Source organism: Alosa alosa, chromosome 18 (assembly GCF_017589495.1).
Source record: "Alosa alosa isolate M-15738 ecotype Scorff River chromosome 18, AALO_Geno_1.1, whole genome shotgun sequence".
In the NCBI taxonomy this organism is placed as follows: domain Eukaryota; kingdom Metazoa; phylum Chordata; class Actinopteri; order Clupeiformes; family Clupeidae; genus Alosa; species Alosa alosa.
In genome coordinates, this window is record NC_063206.1 from 20594676 (window position 1) to 20616561 (window position 21886).

Sequence of the window (21886 nt, forward strand, 5' to 3'; positions counted from 1 at the left end):
GGCCTTCAGAGTTTACAAGCAGAATTACTCTGAGGTTTTTCACATGGAATGACTCTATCCACGTCATTCTGCGAACAAAATTCCCATTACTCACTCAGCTCCCTTCACTCAGCACCACCTCCCTTCACCTCCCTTCACCTCTCTCCCTCTCTCCTTTCTGTCTCTCCCTCTATCCATTTTTTTTTCTCTCTCTTTTCCTCAGGGATGGATTGATCAGCAAGGATGAGATGATAGCCTATTTCCTACGGGCTAACCCGCTGCTTCAGTGTAAGATGGGCCCCGGTTTCATACACAGCTTTCAGGAGATGACGTACCTGAAGCCCACCTTCTGTGAACACTGTGCTGGATTTGTGAGTATTGCATTTCTTGAGTTCTTGAGTCTGATTATTATGCATAGTATAGTATATTGAATGCATAGATTGAATGTACGGAATGTGCAATTGTATGGAACATCACACAATGCATTAGCATCCCTTGTTCAATATATACTGTACACCGCAATTGCTTTTGTTGTTCAGAGCTGAGGAGCCTTGTTTTCATAAATATTTTTTTTAAATGTTGTTGGACATTTTTACATGCAGTTAATTTAAATACAGTACACCCCCGAAGCACAGACCAATAATGGTGGCTGGGGAGGAATGATGGTTACTCACCAGGGCTGCGGTAGGCCCCCTAGGTTATCCATGACCTACTGAAACCCAGTCTACTCACCACTCAAGGAGAGGGCCAGCATATGTGGAGAGTGCTGCCATATCTGGGGGCTCCAGTGGTGAACTTTATCAAAACAACACTGATTCATTCGGACAGCATGATTGAAAAGAATGCATTTATTATTTTTTTACGATGAAATCCATATTCAAGTGTTAGTAATGCAGATGGGGGCACATCACTGGCAGGTTGTCATAGGAACAAGCGGAGTATATTTTTACTGTTTTTTTAAAACTCTAGTTTTATATTGTATTTGTGTGTTTCTTCTGTTGCCCCATTTGCTGTGGTTGTTTGGGTGGGCACGGCAGAACTCAAATTGAGGCTGAATGGCATGAGAGGTTGTCATGTATTTCATGGTTTTAAAAGGTTACTGTGAATGTTCTGCTCAGGTACATTGAATACTGAGCAAAAAGTAAAACAGTGCCCCCCTTGCACACACACACACACACACACACACACACACACATACACAGAGACACACAAGGAAACACACACACACACACACACACACACACACACACACACACACACACATACACAGAGACACACAAGGAAACACACACACACACACATACACATACACACACACACACGCAAGGAAAGACACACACACACACACAAATTCAGTGTGTGCAGGAAGGGTGTTGAGAGGATTTGTATCCTGTTTATGGCACAGTAGCGGCCAACCCTGCCTCGCTCCCTGTCCCCTTACGTCCACACTGGGCTGGACTCCGCTGTGACCGCTCTCAGGTGCAGCTTCTCACACACGCTGTTTTACTGTAATCCCCATTTTAACCTAGTTCTACCCTCACCTCTCTTCTCTTCCCCTCCTCCACCCTCCTCTCTCTGTCTGTCTGTCTCTCTCTCTCTGTCTGTCTCTCTCTCTCTCTCTCTCTCTGTCTGTGTGCACTTGTGTTCCCAAACAGCTGTGGGGGATTATTAAACAAGGATACAAATGCAAAGGTAAGCCACTGTCTGGAAATCAACAGTGTACAATATCGAACCGCACCAGACATAATTGTTGAAAACTTTCCTTGTTTGAGGTAAATGTTGACGTCTGTGTCTGTGTGTGTGTGTGTGTTGCTTTCTGTCAGATTGTGGGGTCAACTGCCACAAACAGTGTCGGGAGCTACTGGTGTTGGCTTGCCGGAAACTTCCACGCTCTACCTCCCACGGCAGCGTGTCGCCCGGCCCGCTGACCCACAGCTCCCTACCCAGCAGCCCCGCCTTACCCTCCTGCAAAGGTGAAGGTGATTATTCCTTTTTTTTAAAGTATATATTTTTGGGCTTTTTATGCCTTTAATGAGACAGGACAGTTGAGAATGACAGGAAGCGAGTGGGAGAGAGAATCAGGGTGGGATCCGGAAAGGACCAGGGGGCGGGAATCGAACCCGGGTCGCCGGCGTACAGTGCAGGTGCACCAGCCAGTTGTGCCACGGCTGGGGCCTAAGGTGATTATTTCTGCTATTACAATAAAACATCATTACTGAATAGTCCTGCTATTTAAAATGTTTCATTAAAATGATCTAGGCTAAAATCTGATCTCATATCTGGATCTGGATCCTTTTGGTGTTTTAAGTCCCCAACGTTGTCTTCCAGGCAGCGCTGCATGAAAGGCACTAGGGTTAGGCAAGGGTTAAGGTTAGGGTTAGGTGCCTAAGTCAACGGTCGCGGCGCTGCCTTGAAGTTGACGGTGGGGGCTTAAAACACCATCGAGCAATCTATACAGTCCCTTATCATATGTAAAGGATGAGTGATCATCTGTATTGTGTGGGGTCTATGACTGCACCAAACCAAGCTTGCCCATGGGTCTGTTGTCAACGATAATGAGAGTCTAGAAATACAATACGCATGAGCGATGTTTACATACAATTTAAAGAGCTGAAGTTATATGACAACGGTGTATTTTACTGCACCGAAAAATGCCTGCTCCACGTTCCAGAGGGCTAAAACGTTCTGGATGTCTCCAAAACTTACGGGGCTATCCCTTTCAGCAGAGACCCAAACTCCCCATCCAATCTTGCCTGAGGTCCACACACCTGAGGTAATCACAAATGTGTGAAAAACACTGATGCCTGTTCAGGGGAGATTTCCGATTTAGAGGAGTTTAACTGAGGTGTCCACAGCTGTAGGAGAGCAGCACAGGATAGCATAACAGGACAGCCATGGGCAGCAACGGCATTTCTCACTTTATTTTCACGTTAACTCAAGAGGGACTTCTGCTTTTGGAAACAGCACTTGGTTAGATGCTACATCTCTTTCTGTCTGCTCTGCCCCACCCTTGCCTACACCACCACATTCACTTTTCCTCTCCCATCTCCCTTGCAGACCCTGCTGTGCTCCAACCACAGCTCCCTGTCCCCTCCACCCAACCATGTGTCAGCACAAACTCTCCACCTCTCTCAATCTTCTCTACTGACTACTGTACCACATCCTGTTAACTCCCCCCCCCACACACACAGCCCTATGAAAATCTTTATCTCCATCTTTGCCTATTGCACCTTAAACAATGTTCCATGCTTGTTTACAATGGACCTTATGGCTCTCTATCTATCTCTGATCTATGGCTCATCCGGCCTAATGCCTTCAAATAACTTAAACTCTTACACACTTACACAATGCCCCCCCATCTACCCCTTACCTACCCCTATGTCTACACAATGACCTATACTTTTCTCCATTCTATACCATACTCATTGTAAACGTTGAACACTGTGCACTGTTGCTCCCTCCTTTCTCCAGATGATGATGAGGTGTTTGAGTTCCCTAGTGTGACCCCGGCCGGCCCAGACCTGGAGGGCCAGTCCATCACGCTGATGACTGGCTCAGCCCAGCGGATCTCGGTGCGACTCCAGCGGGCCACCACCAGCCAGGCCACGCAGACGGAGCCGCTGTGGGGCGACCACGGCTGGGCGTCCGGCGACGGCGGCTCGCACACCTTCCCCAAGATGCGATACCGGCCGCACCGCAAGGCCTCCAAGGGCTCCAAGGGTTTCGCACGCTGGGAGAATGACACCACCGCGACGACACCGACGCCAACGACGGCAGGAGGGGGGATGGCCGCTGGGCAGCCGAGGAGCCGCAGGGACTCCCAGGAGCAGACGGAGGGGTCGGTGGTGGAGGTGGCACATAATGGCATAGCCATGCACAGACAGAAAACAGATGTCCCCGGAGTCATGGAGGTGGGTATTCTCTGTGTGTGCGAGTGTGTTTGTGTGTGTGTGTGTGTTTATCTGTGACTGTGTGTGTGTGTGTGTGCGTGTGTTTTCTCTCTCTCTCTGTGTGTGTGTGTGTGTGTGTGTGTGTGTGTGTGCGTGTGTGTGCGTGCGTGTGCGTGTGTGTATGTGTGTCTGTGCGTGTGCGTGTGCAGTGCATGTGTATGTGTGTGTGTGTGTGTGTGTGTGAGGGGAGTGCAAGCACTAAAGTGTATTGAATCACACCACCCTTATGGATCATGTACTGTAAACATGGATACATAGTGTAGTGGAGCCCAGGGATGGATAACTTGTGTTTCAGTGTCAGTACATGACTGCTGACAGAGTCAACAGTGGCACATTGTGTTATTTCAGGTTGAGGTCATGTATTCTTTACTGTAAGTGTTAATACAGAATGATTAAAACATTCCCCTCCCTCTTACTTGTCTGTGATGGTAGGATATAATTTCAAATCCACAAAGACACCCAACACACGAGGGTGATGCAGCTTTAATACCCGCCGGCCCAATCTAGGTTAGCGGCGCAGAGGAGTGTTTTCTGTTGGTTGCCGTGCCAGCCCCACCGACTCAAGGTTCTGGAACATCTCATTATGAAAGCCTCGCTGGTAACCATCGCCGTGGTAACAAAGAGATTCAGTGGCTGTCTGCCACAGGGAGTTTTGCACTCTCATTCAACAGGAGATTATCTAGATACACTGATGGTGTTTAATGTGGAATCGCAGTTTTTTCCCCCGTTGTATTCCCGCGCCTGTCCAGCTTTAGGGGACTATATTAAGACCAGCCGTGTCTCCAGGGGTCCAGAGGCGGAACACAGAGGACTCTGGTGTGGAAACACTTTCCATAAAAAGCTATAGGGGAAATGTAATTGTGCATTACCGACAAAGTGTTTGCACCCCAGTGATTGTTGATAGGGGATTGGCCTGTGCCAGTTATGTAATTTAGTACGTGTGTGTCTATGTGTGTATGTGTGACTTGAATCAAAGCGTCACAAGCATCTGTCTCCCTGTGTTAATTTTGTCTATATTTTGACCTTGATGATACTTGAGCAGTCCAGTATGTGATGTCCCACAAGGATGTAGGTTAAAATAACAACCTGATGTAACTTCTGTGTCTATGTCTGTGTGTGCGTGCACACTACCTGTTATGTTTTGTTCTTCCAGTGGCGCTCTAAATCCTTCTTTGTGTGTGTGTGTGTGTGTGTGTGTGTGTGTGTGTGTGTGTGTGTGTGTGTGTGTGCTTGGTGTTATCTGTTCTCTCCCTATTATCTGTTTTCATTGTCTGTTATCTCTCTCCCCATGCCTCTATTGACCCACTGTGTCCAGTGAACTGGGCTCTTTTTTTTATAAGAGAACTGTTACGTATACAGCACACTGACACACACTGACACACGACACATTAAAATATACATATGTAAGTTTAAACCAAAGGGAAATGTATTGATTTATATACAAAAGAGCATGTGTCTGATTGTTTGAGTTTTATATGAATACATTATACTGTACTGCCTTTACCGTGCCCTTTTTCCTATGGGGATGCATTGATTATGACCACACTCTTCCTTCCCCACCCCCTCACAGGCCAGCTGACTTATCCACCCTGGGGGCCAGTGTCGGAGCCCCCACCGGCCCTCAGCTTCTCGCCCACGGAGGCTCTCATCGCTGGGGGATGTCTTGGGGTGTCTGAGACCCCCGTTTGGTGACAAGGATTAGGGCACTCCTCTCTGCCCTCCCTCCCGCCAGCTCCTGCTGGGGCAAAGGACACACTGGATGAAAGCCCCAGAGGTCGTTCTTCAATTGACAGAGGGACAGATGGACGGATAGACGGATAGACGGGTAGCGCGGATAGATGGAAATACAATAGGTGGAAAAGCTGTCTGTCCAGGTGGAACCGATTCACAGTCAGCACACACCCTCCACTCGCCTGACCTGTGTGTGTGTGTGTGTATTGGGAGGCAAAGACAACAGAAATCTGAATGCCACAGCATAGAAAGACTTGGCTAGCCAGACATTTGACATGTGTTTGTAATTGGGCGTGTGAGAGTGTGTGTGCGTTTGGAAGTATATTATGTACACATATGAGAATGTGTACCATATGTTGAGTCATAAAGGGTTACTATGTAAACTGCTGAGAGGACACAGCTAGTTAAGAATGGTAGAGCACTAACACTGGTTGAACAGCAAGTAGAGGACACTTTGAATGTTGAAGACGTGCTGAGTGATTATGAGTAAGACGTTAACAGTTGAAGTAAAATAGGATGTGCTAGAAGGATATTGTGCCAAGGAATATACTCCATAAGGCTCAAGGAATATGCGGTGGAAATATCAGCAGGTAAAAAGTATGTTGTTTTATAGGGTGGATGGATGCTGAAAACTGATTTGTCAGATTGAGTGTTGTTGATAATAATATCGTTTTTTTTCTGCCAGTTTTGTCAAGTTCCAGATCCCAGGAATATGGTACTTTCTTTATTGACAAGAATTAACAACACATGATGAAAATGTTTTTGTTTTTTTAGTAAAAGAAAATATGGTCATCATCTATATCATAAAGGGATTTCAATTTGATGAATGGAATCATCACACCATTTATTTTACTGTCTGGACTACAAAATTAAAAAAAGAAACCTCCAGACGATGACCTATGACCTATGACCTATATCGTTCTCAGGAATACCACATCACATTGCATCGATCGACGAAAAGCAACGCAGGCATTCTCTCAGGGCTAGAACAGTGGCTCCTGCCTTCGCCAGGTCTCTCACCTGCAAGCCAGGTGTGTGTGTGTGTGGGGGGTGGCAGGTGCATGTTTGCTTACCGTTGCCAGGCGTCGGATGGAATGAGCCAGACAGTGCCTCCATCACCATGGCGATCCAGAGAAGTGCGTAAAGCGGAGAGTAAGCTGCGTCCATCTGTACAGGGATCACAGACAGATACACCCTACCCCCCACCCCCATCATCCACCTCTTGCTTCAGGAGGCCAGGAACAGGTGGAGATGACATGTACATGATAACAGACAGTCGGGGCTGGCCTTCTGTCTTGCACTGTAGGGGAGATGGAGGTCACTGTAATAGAACTCATTGAGTGCTGAGTGTAGACAAAGTGAGACACTTTCTAAGCTACAGTACATCAGAGAAAAAAAAGGCAAACATATGTGAGGTTAAATCTGCTTTTCAACCACTGGGATCTGAGTTATTACATGTACTACATCAAATAGATGTGTATAATATATGAGTATGGGATTAATTGATGGACATTTTTTGTAATATTCATCTGCCATGATCAAGAAAAAAATAGTTTATGTGTCCACGCGGTATTGTTTGGAATATCCAACAGATATGTTAATGAAGGTCATAAGATTGCAATATATACTTTTGGGAAGCAAATATGCTAGTACCAGTGGTACAAACATATTTTAGCTGACTTCACATTCATATGTTATACAAAAAAATGAAGTTGTTTGAGAAGAACAGGCAGAGTGAGAGTATATGAAAATAGAGGGTGAAACCTGAAGACACTTTACCTGTGGGACTTCATAGAGCTCTTAGGTAGGTACCCACCTTGGACTAGAGATCACCCTGAGATGTAGCATTAGCGAGCATGGTTTCACAGGCTAACACACAAATGTAGATGTGTTGAATTCATCCCATTTTTACACGCAAGAAGTAGCCTATGTTTTGGTGTGATCATATTTATTTACTTTGTGCCTACTTATCGCCTTGAAAATATGTTTCTTTTTTTCTGTCAGTTCAGTTAAAATACGTTTGTTAATGATCATTCATCTTAAGTTGCTAACTGTTTGCTTGTTCCATCTCCAAAAGGAAGTCACATGTAAGCAGCACCCAGGATAAGGGATAGAAACTGAAGCAAAGTGAATTCTCAGTAGGGGGATGCTAGACTTCTCCATGAACATTCCTGTGTGCATTATATTATTGCTTTTCACATGGATACAATGTCCCCCAGTATTTTCATGATGTTAAACTGGTCTACTTGAGAAAAAGTGGGTATATTCTTATTTTATTTAATTTTATTTAACATTATTGCAGGTCAGATGTTATTTTTATACTCATAAATGGTCTTCAGTAGCATTCTTTATTTTATTATTATTATTGCAAGAGTTTGCTATTTAACCTTGCCAACTATTCATTTAATTATTACAGTACGTCTATCAGAGGTAAAGTAAAATAAACAATTTCATCAGTCATATGTAGAACAAGGTTGCACATTTTTCAAGAAAAATCAGTTTACAGTTTCCATAAATCTCTCCTTGTTGATAAGCTGAGAGATACCATACTGATTACAGTTGGTTAGTAGACAGAAGTGTCTTTTTTAAAATTATGGATAGGGATTTTTCTTGGACCAAGGACCTAATACAATAAAATCAAATGCTGTTCTCTGATGCAGAGAGGAGGGTGAAGAGTATGTGTGTGTGTGTGTGTGTGTGTGTGTGTGTGAGAGAGAGAGAGAGAGAGAGAGAGAGAGAGAGAGAGAGAGAGAGAGAGAGAGAGATGCATCACAAGCCTAGGTTTCAGTCCAAAATACTGCACAGTAGTTCTACACAGTGATGTAACCATTACATATTCAGAGGCTTGTTTTGCCCAAGGGCAAACCCATAATATCAAAACAGCAGCAAGGGGCATCCAGGGTTAAGCATTTGAACATTGTTTAGTAATGTGATTATCCACTGTACATAATATCACCTGCAAAACCATGTCCACAGGGATTGTGTCTTTTAAATGAGCAACCATGCCTTTACAAGTTTGGGTCCTTTGACTGGACTAACGTTATTTGGGTGTTCAGGTTTTAAAATGAGATATAGTGTATTTTTGTAGAAAACAGGAAAAACGGCTATAAACTATTTATATCGGATAAAAACAACTGAATATTTATAGAAATTTAGAAAGGGGTGAAATGAGACAGAAGGAAGTTTGGTGGGTTGGAACAAAGATTCTTTAAAGCATCTCTTGTGGGAACTGAGTTTCCCCTTTTGCTTTCAGATCCCCCTGCTAATGACATCAGCATGACTGTGTATATCCTGAGAAGTGTCACATCTGCTGTACAACCCATATATCGAACATTTTCTTTGTGCAGCTTTAGGCCGATTTACTTTTGAGATGTGTTCCCTACATGTTGATTCATTAGTAACTTAGTTCTGTCTGTCCTGCTCTACACAGAAGGGATACCACATAGATGGTATGCTTGATTTTTTCTCTGTACCTCAAACCACTGTTTTTCTTTTATTATGACCTGTGCCATTTCGAATAAATCTTCTGCCTCTTATAACCATAAAGATTCTGTGTGTGATTATAAAATTATGTGTGGCATGATGTGGAACTTGAAAATTTTCACTAGTAGATGGTAAGCAACTATTCATTTTTGTTGTTCCACCCTCAAGGTTAATGTCAGAGTAGATTTTCCCATTGAAATTAAGTATGCCTATGTAAAACTAGCCTACAGTAGTAGTAGCAGTATCAATTGCACGCTCAGATACTGTCAGATCAGAGGTAGCCTTGACATGAAAGTAGGCCTATAATTCTTTGCTGCGCTTACCACCTAGTGGTCACAGAGAATAATGCTGAAATCAGTAAATCAGAAAGGTGCACAGGCAATGTGTAGCCTAAAATATATATTATAATAATAATACAAATCACAGTATTTATAACAGCATACATAGGCTACTGAACTAATAAAGCAATAAAATGACAGAATGAATTTTATCCCATAAATCCCATTCCCATGTAATACTATTCTATTCCGGGGGTTTTCAGATATGATATATCAGATACTTGTCTGTCACTGAATGTTCGATCCCTGAAGATATTTGCTGCCGTGACAATGGTGGTGATAGCCTTCAATAGTTCATATGGGCTAATATTTGTCTTTTTCATGAAAATGGAAAGGTGCCACACCGACTGCGGCGGTCTTTAATAATTTTACTCAGGCATATCCAGAGACGGCTCATTACAGGAGTTACTAGATTGCTGAGAGATCAACGGTAACGTTATGCCAGCACGGCACTGCTAGCACCAGACTGCTGCAGCGTTAAATATTTGTGCATCAGGAATTTGTGCATCTGTTTGTCTAATGGAGACCGATATTCTGGACTCCCTTGAAGATTTGGGGTAGGTAACCATGTAAATTTCACCTGTATCGTACGAAAAGGAGCACTGAGAGAAGTTGCCGGCTGGGTTAGCTAGTTAGTTAGCTAGCCGGCTAGCGTGACATGTCAATGGACAATGAGACGTGTGCTTATCTTTCATAATGTCAGTCTGTCTCTAGGCGTTTCTATTAAATGAAACATAACAAAGTAGATAAGTCATCTTGTAAAGTCATTGACTACCTACAACTGAATGGCCTGAAACGAATGGAAATCGTTGACATATTGCCAAAGCCACGTTACCTCAGGTCATGAATCAATGCAAGAGCAACGATAACGTTAGCTAACTAGCCATTTCCTGGAGCCACCTCCAGCTGGCACTGGCCCGTTTGGCTCATAATGTAATCGTCCAACGTTGGCATTATTATTTACAGATTAGGTGACTTCTATTCATATGTTTTGATAATTATAGCGTATTTCGAATTGGCATAAAGTGTAATGGAGTCTAGTTCAAATGAGCAAGACTCCTAAGATGGAGATTTGTGTGGCTTACTAGTCAGGACCGTTTTGTATCTGGTCTATTCTCTGCTTGATCTATATTTAGCACCAAAAAGACTGTAACCACAAAAGGTTAGCTTTCTGAGTAGACTCCTATTGAGTGAGAAAACATGGGTCTTGTGGCAATTGTTTTGTCAGAGCCAGGGCAAATACTGACAGCAAAGGACTATTTGTACCAGTTGTGTTCCTCACATGACTTCACTTACTGAGCAGTCAGCGGATGTTATAACCCTCTTCTGTAACAGTATCCGTGTGTGCCTCAGAATATTGTCGATCCATGATTTCTTGGGTTTGCCCGTGCAAATCACAATTTTTGTAATGACATTGCTTGTAATGACATCCATTTGGATTTATCAAGTCTTGTATGTGGTCCCATGTCATAGGTACCAGGGGCCCGTGCTGGAAGATGGATCCCTGGATGCAGCGGTGAGTGGAGGAGCCGAATCCCCTGAGTTCACCAAGCTCTGTGCCTGGATCGTGTCCGAACTGAAGGTCTACTGCAAACTGGAGGAGAATGTGCACGCCACCAACTGTGAGTGCTAATGGCTTCCTGCCATAGAGGGACGAAGAGATGAGGAAACAGGATTCTGGAAGGCTTACCCCAACAAAATGGGGAATTCCTCATCCGTATCCGTTGTTGATTTTGGCTTCGGGAGTTATAGAAAGTCTAATAGGTGGGCCATTAGCTGACGTGGTTAACCGTGTGTGTGTGTGTGTGTGTGTGTCTCTCTCTCTCTCTCTCTCTCTCTCTCTCTCTCTCTCTCTCTCTCTCTCTCTGTGTCTGTCTCTCTGTGTCTGTCTGTCATCCTCTCTAGGCCCCAGTGAGGCGGAGGGCTTTCAGCTGGAGGTGAGTGGACTTCTGGCAGAGCTGGCATGTCCATACACTGCCCTGACCTCAGGAGATGCCACCCAAAGGCTCCTCAACAAATCCAACTGCTTACTACTCTTAAGTAAGGGTGGCTTTCTCTTCAATTGTTTAAAATTCTAGAAATGTATGTATGTATGGATAGCCATCACTATTGATTGAGTGTTTTGGATATAAAACAAAATTGGTCTAGATATTTTTTGTTTCATACATTACGATATCCCCGTCAAAAGTATTTATTTTTTGTGCATATACCTGAACTCTAATCTTAACTCACTGGCTGTGGCCGTGTCAGCTTTCCTGATCTCAGAACTAGAAGCCTCCAGGATGGTGCTGATAAACCAGCCGCAGAAGAAGGTGGAGGAGTCAGGCGGCAGTGATGTCTTCATGGAGCTGAAGGGCATCTGTGTAGGCCTTGGCATGTCCAAGCCCCCTGCCAACATCACCATGTTCCAGTTCTTTAGCGGGATCGAGAAAAAGGTTTAGCTCCTATTATTCATACTTCTGTAACACATTCTACTCTCTGGACTAGTCTATAAATCTGTATTAAATATAGTAATCGTAATATAGTAATCTTTGAGTTTTTCAAGTGCATCCCATTCTTGTATTTACAGCTGAAAGAAGCTATGTCCAAAGTGCCCCCCAACCATGTCGGAGCTCCTCTGTTGAAGAAACCACTAGGACCAGTTCACTGGGTATGTTGCCTCTATGTTGTTTTGGGAGGTTATAATGAAGCAATAAGAATTTCGATCTCAGTTTAGTTGCCTTTTTTTAAACAGTTGCCAGTTACTTCAGTTTTTTCTCAGTCATATTGCTTCATGTTTTACTTTATGTTTGTCTGCTTTTCATGAGAATGTGTGGTACGCTTGAGACCTTCAGACTCTAGACGGCAAAGGGTGCTTATCAAAGTGTAAAGTGCAACCTAGATATGCAGATTTTGGTACAACATCTGAAGTAAAAACCTTTGCTTTGGTAACAGATAGAATTGATTTAAAAGAACACGCAACCGTTTTCTGAAATTATGTTATTCATCGTCTCCCCTAAATTTAGACAAGTGGGCAAAAGCATTTTTGTCTCCGTGCATGCATTGTCTTTGTCCTGCAGTGCCACCGCTAGCTTAGCAGTGTATAGTCAATGGAATCTTTCGTCGCCGGATAGCATGTTGTGAGTAAAAGTGAGCCAACAAAAGAAAAAATCCCTAATTACTTCTTGTGGCCTGCGTATTCACAACGAATATAAATAGCAATGCAGATTAAGACGAGGCAATTTCCTAGGCTGCTATTGACTTGGGACTATATTGAGGCGAAGCACTGCTACTTGGGCGCTGAGATATCCACCAACACATGAGAACCTCACTCGCCACAGCACGGACGATCGCTGCCCCCTAAGTAGCAGTAGTTTTCCTGTGCTTCACCCCAATATAGTCCCGAGTCAATGTAATGTATTATAATATAATATTCCTTATTGAATGCTTAGCTGGAATGATGTTTTTCCCCCATCATCCTATTTCTAAAGCAGGCTTACCTGTGGGCATGTAATTGGGCTACAGGTTTTCTACAGGAATAGCGTGTTTGAACTGGCATTGCACTAGCTCTGAATAAAACCAGAATATGGTTTGCATTGAAACGTAGTCGTCGTAAGCGAAAAACATTGTCTGATACTTTGGTCTATAATTCTTTCTTTGGTGCTATTAGGTAAGGGATAATGTATAGAACGCCGGTAATTATTGGGAAAATAACGCGTCAGCAGGGGGGGGTCTTGCTTCGCCCTGAAGGGACTTATTTTCCCAATAATGACCGGAGTTCTATACATTATCCCGCTTATTATACGGCTACTTGCCAAAACGGAAAAATAAACTTCACAATATGTCTCTACATTTACCTCTTTATCTTTATTTATCTCTACCGTTTCGTTGTGGCTTTTGCTGAGAAAGAAATAGTTTGCAACACGCGCTGAACTTGAATCAAACGAATCAAACACAGCTGCTTTCACTTTTGAATGAGATCCGTTGCCATTGACAGCGGTCATTATTTAGAGGTCCTTAAGCGTAACCTCCAATTCAAGTCGTTCTGTGAAGAGCCGTATAATAATTATTTTAAATGTGTGAAGGTGACCCTCTAACAGCACCTGTGCCAGATGAATTACTTTCCCTTTCTTGTGTCTGCATGTAGGAGAAAATTGAAGCAATCAACCAAGCTCTTGTGAATGAGTATGACGTTAGAAGGAAGATGTTGCTGAAGCGTCTGGATGTGACGGTGCAGTCATTTGGGTGGTCAGAACGGGCTAAGGTGAAGCACGGCCTCTGCTCCTCAACACGCACCATCAGAAAACAATATTTGATATCTGAATTTGTTTTGTGCTAGTGACAGTAATGTTTCCACCCTAACAGACTGATCAACTCTGCTCTACCATCCAACCATTACCCCAGGCAACTAGTGTTGGTTATTATGTTAGTTTTGCAGCTCACAAGGACCAATAATTTCAGTCTGTGATCGGTCAACTCATTTATTTTCTGTTTGTGTCATAGAAGAAGTTTAATGTAGAAGACCATATGTAGGCAAATAGTAAGCATTGATCCAGATTAGTCCAGACACAAAGCAGATTGTTGCTAGTGCTAGATTTCACACTTGCATGTCTGCATGTCTGAGTTCTTGTTTATACCTGTAGGCAGACCCTTTTAAGATTACTTGAAAAGTAAATGTAAGACCAAACTTACATTCAATCTTCATTTAAAACGTTTAAGTTAGTTGTTTGCCAAGCTTTTTTCCTAACAAATTTATAAACTGAAAACGCATAGGCAATTTATGAAACCGGGCTCCAGAGTGGACACTTGAAAACTCTGCAGTCATTTTTTCAGTGTGAATGAGACTTTTCAAAGCAATCACGCAGGATCCCAATTTCACTTCCTGATTGGGTCATATCAGTCACAACATATGTCACGTTCTTATCATACATGACTCTTTTTCTGAAAGAAAACAAATGCCCTGTGTTGGTGACGGGTCATTTGATATCCATTTTTGGGGTTTTCTGATGTTGTATGATATATAAAAATGACAACACTAACTTTTGTAGGCCTTGAAAAGTCGATATAATTATCATGACTAGCTTAGTGGTAAGGTGTCAACTAGAGCCTCATCTTACCATTATTAACCCAAATATACAGGGTGGCCGCAGGCCCTTAAAAAGTATTCCATCCAGTTTTAAAAACTCAGAAGTATTAAATTGTTTTAAATGAAGATTGAATGTAAGTTTGGTCTTACATTTACTTTTCAAGTAATCTTAAAAGGGTCTGCCTACAGGTATAAACAAGTTAAATGTTAATTTGGTTTTAGTATTTAAAGGGTCATAAAAATGTTCAATTTAACTTGTTTATACCTGTAGGTACCCTGATCACTGAGACTGTTCTCTACAAGTAGTGTTGTCCTGGGATGTTCATAAAACACACTTTTCTTTCAACAGACACACTCTGAAAAATTGGCTAAAGTCTATCAACCATTGCGTGCAGCTCTGAATGCGAAGACTGTCGTGTCTGTGGCTCACCTCTATGCAGCACGAATAGACCTGTCAAAAATTATGCGCACCAGCAGTGGAAGGATCAGAGAGAAGACTGCTTGTGCCATCAATAAGGTAATGCATCTATCTGCATTTCACAACAAAGTACTACTACAGGACTACTGCAAATGCTTCGAAATACCTCTGTTCTGTAGGGCAGAGGGACACAGTATTTGTCCCTCAAGCCACAAGTCACAGACCCTTGGTCCAGCTCTTACTGGCTTCAGTTCAAACACTTGTCTTGTCTTCTTTTAAACCAGATTCTGATGGGCCGTGTGCCTGACAGAGGTGGGAGACCCTACGAGATCGAGCCACCACCCCCGGAGATGCCCTCGTGGCAGAAGAGGCAGGATGGTCCGTCTGGTGGCTTTGGCGGTGGGCAGCATTACGGAGGAGGGGGCAGAGGCGGGGGTGGTGGTGGCAGAGGTGGCTATGACCAGCACTCCCATGGTGGGAGAGGAGGAGGGGGTTATGAGCAGCGCGGAGGTTATGATAGGGGAGGAAGGGGAGGAGGCAGAGGGGGCAAAGTTCAGGGTGGCTGGTCAGATGGTGGAGGTGGTGGTGGAGGCCATCATGGTCACTACCAAGATGGACATGGAGGGGGTCATCAGGTGGGAGGGGGGAGAGGGGGTTATGGAGGAGGAGGAGGAAGAGGAGGAGGAGGAGGAGGTGGGGGATACCAAGGCTATCAAGGAGGTCCAAACTATCCTGGAGGTGGAGGTTACCAAGGTGGAGGCGGACACCAAGGTGGAGCCTACCAGCACGACAACCACCATCAAGACGGGGGCCGCCACCAGGAGAGAGGGGGCCGGAGCGGACGCGGTGGCCGAGGAAGGGGAGGCCGCGGCGGGGGAGAAGGCTGGGGCGGCAGAGGCGGCCAGAACTACAACCAGGGCGGACAGTTTGAACAGTTCTTTCAGCACGGAGGCCATCAGTACAACCAGGCGGGCTTCGGCCAGGGCTACTACACGAGCTGAGACCGCCCAAGGCAGGTCACCACAGCAGGGTTTGCGCAGCAGTGGCTCTGGAGCTGGGATGAGCACAAAGAGAAGAGGGACACGACGCGTACGTGAGGGGGACGGATGTCATTTTCAAGCTCAGCACTGCTCGTTCACATCCTTGAGCGACGCGATGGGGAGCTTGAAGGCAGGCCGCTTTGGTTTTCAGGCGCCGTCTTTTGTGTTGTTGGTTGCCGCCTACTGAAAGAAAGTCAATTCCCATCTGATAGCTCACCAGACTATTTAGGCTCAGTGTGTGTATGTGTGTGTGTGTGTGTGTGCACGTGTGCGCACTGCGAAACCATTAATGTGCCATATTAAGGGGATTTTTGCTGGGTTGAGCTTGAACAGAGCGGCCCAGACCTATCCCACTGGGTGAACCAGGCTGTGTTGACCACGATGAAGACAAAGCCTTATTACAGAGATTAGTTGGAGGTGGAGATCTTTTGAAGGGGTCTTGCTATTTCAGTGTTGCATATGACGTCACACATTATTCTACCTTGACAAAACAAACAGAAGCTCTCATGGGTCGTACTATTTTCATTGAACAAAGGTGAAAGACCTTTTTTTGTTAAGCACTAGTTTACATATTCCCCCTCAAACAGTTGTTTTGTTTCAAATTGAGTTGTGGCTAACTAAAATATGAATGTTCCTTTATTGTTTGCAGACAATCTGACCACCATTTCTGTTACTTAAATTTAATGACATTCAAATAGGCCACCCAAAGCTGCTTTGTTATGTACACAATATGGAAATGACTGCTTGGAAGTGGGAATGAAAAAAGAGAGAAGAGAAATAAAGAAATGTGTGTAAATTCAACAGTGTCCTACATTTTCGTCCAGTTTGTCTGAGGAAATGACAAATATTTGGAGATGTGTTGGAGAGATGTTATCCTTGACTGTTCAATTCAATAAAGCACTCCTTAAATCTACTGTAGGTGGTGGAGTTTCCATGTAACTAAATGTGTAACTGCCTTCTGATCTGGAATATGCAGTTTTCTGTAGTCATTAAAAGAGGAAGTGGTCAAAACCATTCATTAGCTATTAATCAAAACTGCAATTCCTCATGACATGGATGGGTTTTGACAGTTGCACAACCTGATATTTGATCTTCAGTAAAATATCAGGTCTAAACAATCAGGGCCAATTTAATGTAGATTCATGAAGCATAGTCCAAGACTAAACGTTTGGGGAAATCTTTATTGAAGTTCTCTTTTCGTCTAGTTCGCAATTTTCTTTGTATCGTTTATCAATCAACAAAGCAGGCCAGAGCCCAGCTCACCGATGAACACTTTGGACAAGTGTGTTCCCGTTAAAACTGAATCAAACAATTTCTGGTGAATTTGATTCATTTACTTTTAAGACATAGATTTCACATATAACAATTTATTTTCTTCGCCTCATCTACAAGTGATCTGTCCATTTAAAACCGCTGTTGTTTACACCACCAACCGGTAGGGAGCACTGCTCACTTTGGCATCACAACAACTCCACGTTACTGTAGGAGGAAGGACTTCATTGAATGCAGCAGCGCAGTGACTGTTTTTGGATGCTAGTGGTACCTTGGGTTGACGATGGTGATACATTTTTAACTCCACAAGTTAACATTCTAACTGTAGCGGAGAAAATAAATAGACAAAGCCTATCTAACAATGCCATTTTAGCAGCGACATGTTTCGCGGTGTGTCCAATCAAAATTATAGGTCCGGACAAAGTCAGAGACCAACTGGTTTTGTCAGTGGCCCCCCAAACGGTCCTCCAGGTCCTCGTTTTAATACTGGATATGGAACACCGTACCAACCACCTTATCATGGCCAACCGGGTCTCGCTTACCGGGGTCCTCCGCCTGGCCACCCAAGTGGACTCCCGTCCACCAGACCTACGTTCATGGACGTGAGTACAAGCAGTTAGACACGGCTTCAGGAAAGCCAATGCTTCATGTTATCTAAACGAGTGCAAGTTGTTAAAATGAAAGCAACAAACCATCCTCCCCTTTTTTTCTGTAGGCACGGCCTTTCAGCGGTCTGTCTGTTGATCACAGTATGGTCATTACTGTTGGTAGCCAGCACAACATAGCGCCTCTCCAAACGCATGACCAGGCTCGCAACTGGGATGAAAGGTTTGAATTCTTTGCATCGCAACTTCCTATGTGGTTTCTGCTTTCACAAGTCATCAAGTTTGAATCTTGTCTAATCTGTTTGGAACTGTTCTGCATTTAATTCAGAACCTAGTTTTTCAGCATTCATGTGATGTGACTTTTTAAATTAGTTTTACTGATGCACTAACACATTCTAGTGATAAGGCAGAGGCATTCCTCCGAAGTTTGGCTGCCAAGGACAGACAGTCAAAGCCCAATGGGAGAGAAGGAGAGGCAACAGAGACTACCTGGGGGCACTACAACAAGCAGACCTCGGACCGAGGGAAGAGCAGGAGCAAGAGTCCCTCGCAAAAGCAGAGAGGACACAGCCGCAGTCGCAGCCGCAGCAGGGGCAAGAGTAGAGGGCGCAGCCGCGCCAAGAGCCGGGCGCGGAGCAAGAGCAGGGCGCGAAGCAAGAGCAGAGCGCGGAGCAAGAGCAGAGCGCGGAGCAAGAGCAGAGCGCGAAGCAAGAGCAGAGCGCGAAGCAAGAGCAGAGCGGGGCAAGCCGCAGCCGGGCCAAGAGCCGGGCCAAAAGCAGGGCGCGGAGCAAGAGTCGGCCCAGGAGTAGGAGCCGGAGTCGGAGCAGGAGCTGTCCCAGGAGCCGAGGCCGGAGCCAGGCCAGAGACACTGGTGGTTATGCATTCAGCAGGGAGCCTGGGAGTGGAGGCAGTGGGCCTGTGGGCAGTAGCAGCAACTCCAGTCTGTCCTCAAAGGTGGACCTTTTCAATGAACTCAAGCAGCTTTTGCAGAGCAAGGGCCTGGAGGACTCCCTGTCTGTGGTGAAGAAAGCCTTCCTTACACAACAGACACAGGTAATAATGAAAACAAAACAAATTGAATGAATGATCAAATTTGTAATGATATTTCTGGATGCCCAAGCGGTATTTGTGTAGTTAGGGCACAATATTTGTATGATGAAATTGTATCACAGATGTTTAGGGAAAAAAAGTTTTCTTTCACATACGCATCATTTCTGCAGAGCGCTCCGTTGGCCAGTCCTTCTGCTGTGCCAGTTCAGGCGTCCGTCTCCCCGCACCGACCCGATGCCTACCAGGTGGCTCCGCTGGAGGTGACCGATAGCTCGCTTCTCCCTCACGAGAGGGTGCGGCAGGACGGCAGCGGCTTCTCCCGCATCCTGAGCATGATGGGCGAGCCGAGCCCGCAGACTCCGGAAGGACAACGGCAGCCTGTGGTCGCCGCCGACGTCCCCGACATCGAGGACGAGGAGGAGTTCCTGTACGGAGACAAGAGCACCACCCAGAGCACCCTGGTGAGGCCACTGGCGGACTCTCAGACTACTGTGTCGGCGTCGGCGGCAACAACTCCGCTCCAGCAGTTCAAGGCGCTCCTGGGTGATCCGGGCATGAGCCACATCTTCAAGCAGGCCCAGTCGGCGCTGGCTCTGACTGGCATGAGCCAGGGAGCCCCGGCGAAGAAGCGTAGCTCCACGCCAGAGCCGAAAAAGGGCCCTCCATCCCACAGACACAAAGCCAGCAGCCCGGCCAAAGACCACAGAGAGGGGACGCCCAGCAGTGCCGAGTTTGAAAGGGTCAAGAGCCTCCTGAAGAACATGGGACTGACTCTGAGCATGGCGGAAATCACCAAGATCGCTTCAAAGATGCGTGACACGCCTTCATCCAAAGGTGAAGGAGTCCTTCCACGCCTTTTAATCAGTTTAATTTAACTTATTACAGTTGTATAAATGAGTTCACAGAGAATATGAATAATTGTTGTAATTATTGTATTGATAATAAATTCATGATAATTCATTTCAATTGGAATTCTAATTCTAAATTCTATTTAACAGTCAATTTGCTAATCCCAAGCCATACATTGGTCAGAGTTATGAATGAATGTTAAGGTGTATCTGTGTGTTTTTGGTAGAGTCTTCTTACTATTTTGAGTACTCACTTTTCAGGGTCGAAGTCGGAGAGCATGGACAGCAAGCATTCCCATAGGGATAGAGATAGCGGTCATCAGGAGAAGGTGCGTCACTTTACGTGGATTTAAAATGTGCAGTTCTGTAATCTTCTCTGTAGATCCTGTTTTATTGGTATACCTCCTTCTGTTAGAAATATTTTGTTATGTCATGAATGTGTCCTTTTGGAACCCATAAAGTCTTTTTACACACCTAGTAGTGATGTTATTTAGAAATACGTATTCATTTAGCATTGATTGTTTTAAAGGAGAGAGAAAGAGATCGAAGTGACAAACATGGCGGTGGAGCGAAGAGGAAAGAACACCTGGTGAAAGAACTGGAGAGCATTTTAAAGACAGAAGGTAAAAGTCTGACACTGGTTCTCCATGTGTTACATTGAGGTGCACCATTTGAAGACATCATTTTGTGAGTCATGTATCCACTGATTGTTTTGCAGGGTCAGGGAACTTGATTCCAGTGATTGGCTTCTATTGTAAGCTGTGTGAGGAGTTCTTTGGGGATCTGGCCAGCGCCCAAAGGCACGAGGGCTGCCACAAGGGCTCCAGAGATTCGGGAAAGGTGTGTGTGTGTGTGTGTGTGTGTGTGTGTGTGGCACTGGCTCTGTTATGGATTTGACAAAGCACATTTTGCAGCATTTAATATGCTACATGCAATATAATAAGTCGTATGAGATAAATGCATCTGCTAAGTTAGTTAACCATAAACACCATGACACAATGCAACCCATTATATGTTTAATGTTTTAGTAGTACTTTGCTATTAGAAATGCCAAGCACAGCTGTTGAAGGTCATTAGGGAAGGATTAGATGTATAGTTTTGTAATTGTTTCTTTTCCCCAGGGATCCATGCCTAAGTTATACAACGACACAAAGAGCGGCTCTGGCCATTCTTCGCAACACTCCGCAGGACCTGGCCACTCAGAGAAGAAGCGGCTTGCAGAAGATGACAAGGGACCACACCGAGATGAGCGGGAGCTGAGCCCAGGACACTGGCCCAGAAAGAGGGCTCGAGATGAGCCTGACCGCAGGGACCAGAAGGGTTCTGCTGCCAGGCCCACGGAACCTGTCAGGGTGAAGGTGGAGCCTAAGGTTGGGGAGAGGAGCTCCTCGGTAGAGAACGGAGACAAAAAAGGAAGTTCAGACAGTGACTCGGACAATTCTACCCAAGGCGGCAGCGCCAAGAAGAAGAAAAAGAAGGAGAAGAAGAAAAAGAAGAAAAAAGATAAGAAGAAACTAAAGAAGGAGAAGGCTGGGAAGTCTAAGACAAAGTCCACTTAGCTGTTACTTTAGAAGTGTTTTGTTTTGTTTCCCCCATTTTGTATTTTCCATTTAGTTGGAATCTTCAATCACAACACAATGCAGCATGGAGAAGACAACAGCAGTCAATAGCTATAACTTTAAACACCTGGATCTCCTCATATAATTTACAAGAAATCAGACAGTTAAAAATAACGGTGTAGTACAATTATTTCATGTTGGTTACCACGAAAATCCATTGTCGGTGTATTTCAATGTATACATTGACATTCTGTTGAACATTTTCTGAGGAAGTGTGAAAAATTTTGTGAATATTTTTTGGAAATAAACTCACCATGTGGTTACCACATGTTATTATTCCTTGGTGGGTTGAGTCAGTGATGTTCCAAAACCTTCATATTTGCTCCTTGTTTAATACAAACTGGATAATTTACATTTTGCTGTGTGTATGACTGCTGGGAAAAAAGACTGATTGAAACTGATTGAAGTGTGAATGAAAACAGATGTTTTTGGTGACTGCTACATCATGGCTTGTATACACCAAGTGCATTTACCTTGATGTATATTCG

At 44.5% G+C, this 21886-nt stretch overlaps 3 protein-coding genes across 8 annotated transcripts in view; all 3 read left to right on the forward strand.

Moving 5' to 3' along the window:
• rasgrp3 (RAS guanyl releasing protein 3 (calcium and DAG-regulated)) overlaps nucleotides 1-9199 on the forward strand; it is a 36365-nt gene extending 27166 nt beyond the window's left edge. For 5 of the 6 annotated variants that reach the window (XM_048269044.1, XM_048269041.1, XM_048269043.1 and 2 more), the window contains exons 13-17: nucleotides 203-350; nucleotides 1635-1671; nucleotides 1803-1958; nucleotides 3451-3890; nucleotides 5500-9199. In XM_048269044.1, the coding sequence (XP_048125001.1) occupies nucleotides 203-350; nucleotides 1635-1671; nucleotides 1803-1958; nucleotides 3451-3890; nucleotides 5500-5508 (790 nt within the window). In that variant the 3' untranslated portion in view covers nucleotides 5509-9199. The remainder of the gene's footprint in view (nucleotides 1-202; nucleotides 351-1634; nucleotides 1672-1802; nucleotides 1959-3450; nucleotides 3891-5499) is intronic. The other variant, XM_048269046.1, reaches the window with a different exon arrangement.
• A 645-nt stretch (nucleotides 9200-9844) lies between these two features.
• On the forward strand, nucleotides 9845-16805 carry fam98a (family with sequence similarity 98 member A). Its single transcript, XM_048269048.1, has 8 exons — nucleotides 9845-10038; nucleotides 10955-11103; nucleotides 11387-11521; nucleotides 11732-11916; nucleotides 12051-12131; nucleotides 13608-13724; nucleotides 14896-15063; nucleotides 15249-16805. Exons 1-8 carry the CDS (start codon nucleotides 10001-10003, stop codon nucleotides 15963-15965), a joined length of 1590 nt encoding a protein of 529 aa, XP_048125005.1. The 5' UTR covers nucleotides 9845-10000; the 3' UTR covers nucleotides 15966-16805.
• A 605-nt stretch (nucleotides 16806-17410) lies between these two features.
• On the forward strand, nucleotides 17411-21677 carry si:ch211-195b21.5 (zinc finger protein 318). Its single transcript, XM_048269742.1, has 9 exons — nucleotides 17411-17878; nucleotides 17992-18104; nucleotides 18281-18586; nucleotides 18625-18934; nucleotides 19102-19765; nucleotides 20041-20108; nucleotides 20309-20402; nucleotides 20498-20619; nucleotides 20901-21677. Exons 1-9 carry the CDS (start codon nucleotides 17657-17659, stop codon nucleotides 21336-21338), a joined length of 2337 nt encoding a protein of 778 aa, XP_048125699.1. The 5' UTR covers nucleotides 17411-17656; the 3' UTR covers nucleotides 21339-21677.
• The last annotated feature ends 209 nt before the right edge of the window (nucleotides 21678-21886 follow it).

What these genes read in the sequence shown, in the direction of transcription:
- fam98a (XM_048269048.1), top strand. Translation starts at nt 10,001, where the DNA reads ATGGAGACCGATATTCTGGACTCCCTTGAAGATTTGGG. An exon ending in GACTCCCTTGAAGATTTGGG is followed by an intron (nt 10,039 to 10,954) that starts GTAGGTAACCAT and finishes CCCATGTCATAG; the next exon opens with GTACCAGGGGCCCGTGCTGG. An exon ending in CTGCTTGTGCCATCAATAAG is followed by an intron (nt 15,064 to 15,248) that starts GTAATGCATCTA and finishes CTTTTAAACCAG; the next exon opens with ATTCTGATGGGCCGTGTGCC.
- si:ch211-195b21.5 (XM_048269742.1), top strand. Translation starts at nt 17,657, where the DNA reads ATGTTTCGCGGTGTGTCCAATCAAAATTATAGGTCCGGACAAAGTCAG. An exon ending in CCAGACCTACGTTCATGGAC is followed by an intron (nt 17,879 to 17,991) that starts GTGAGTACAAGC and finishes TTTTTTCTGTAG; the next exon opens with GCACGGCCTTTCAGCGGTCT. An exon ending in GCTCGCAACTGGGATGAAAG is followed by an intron (nt 18,105 to 18,280) that starts GTTTGAATTCTT and finishes AACACATTCTAG; the next exon opens with TGATAAGGCAGAGGCATTCC.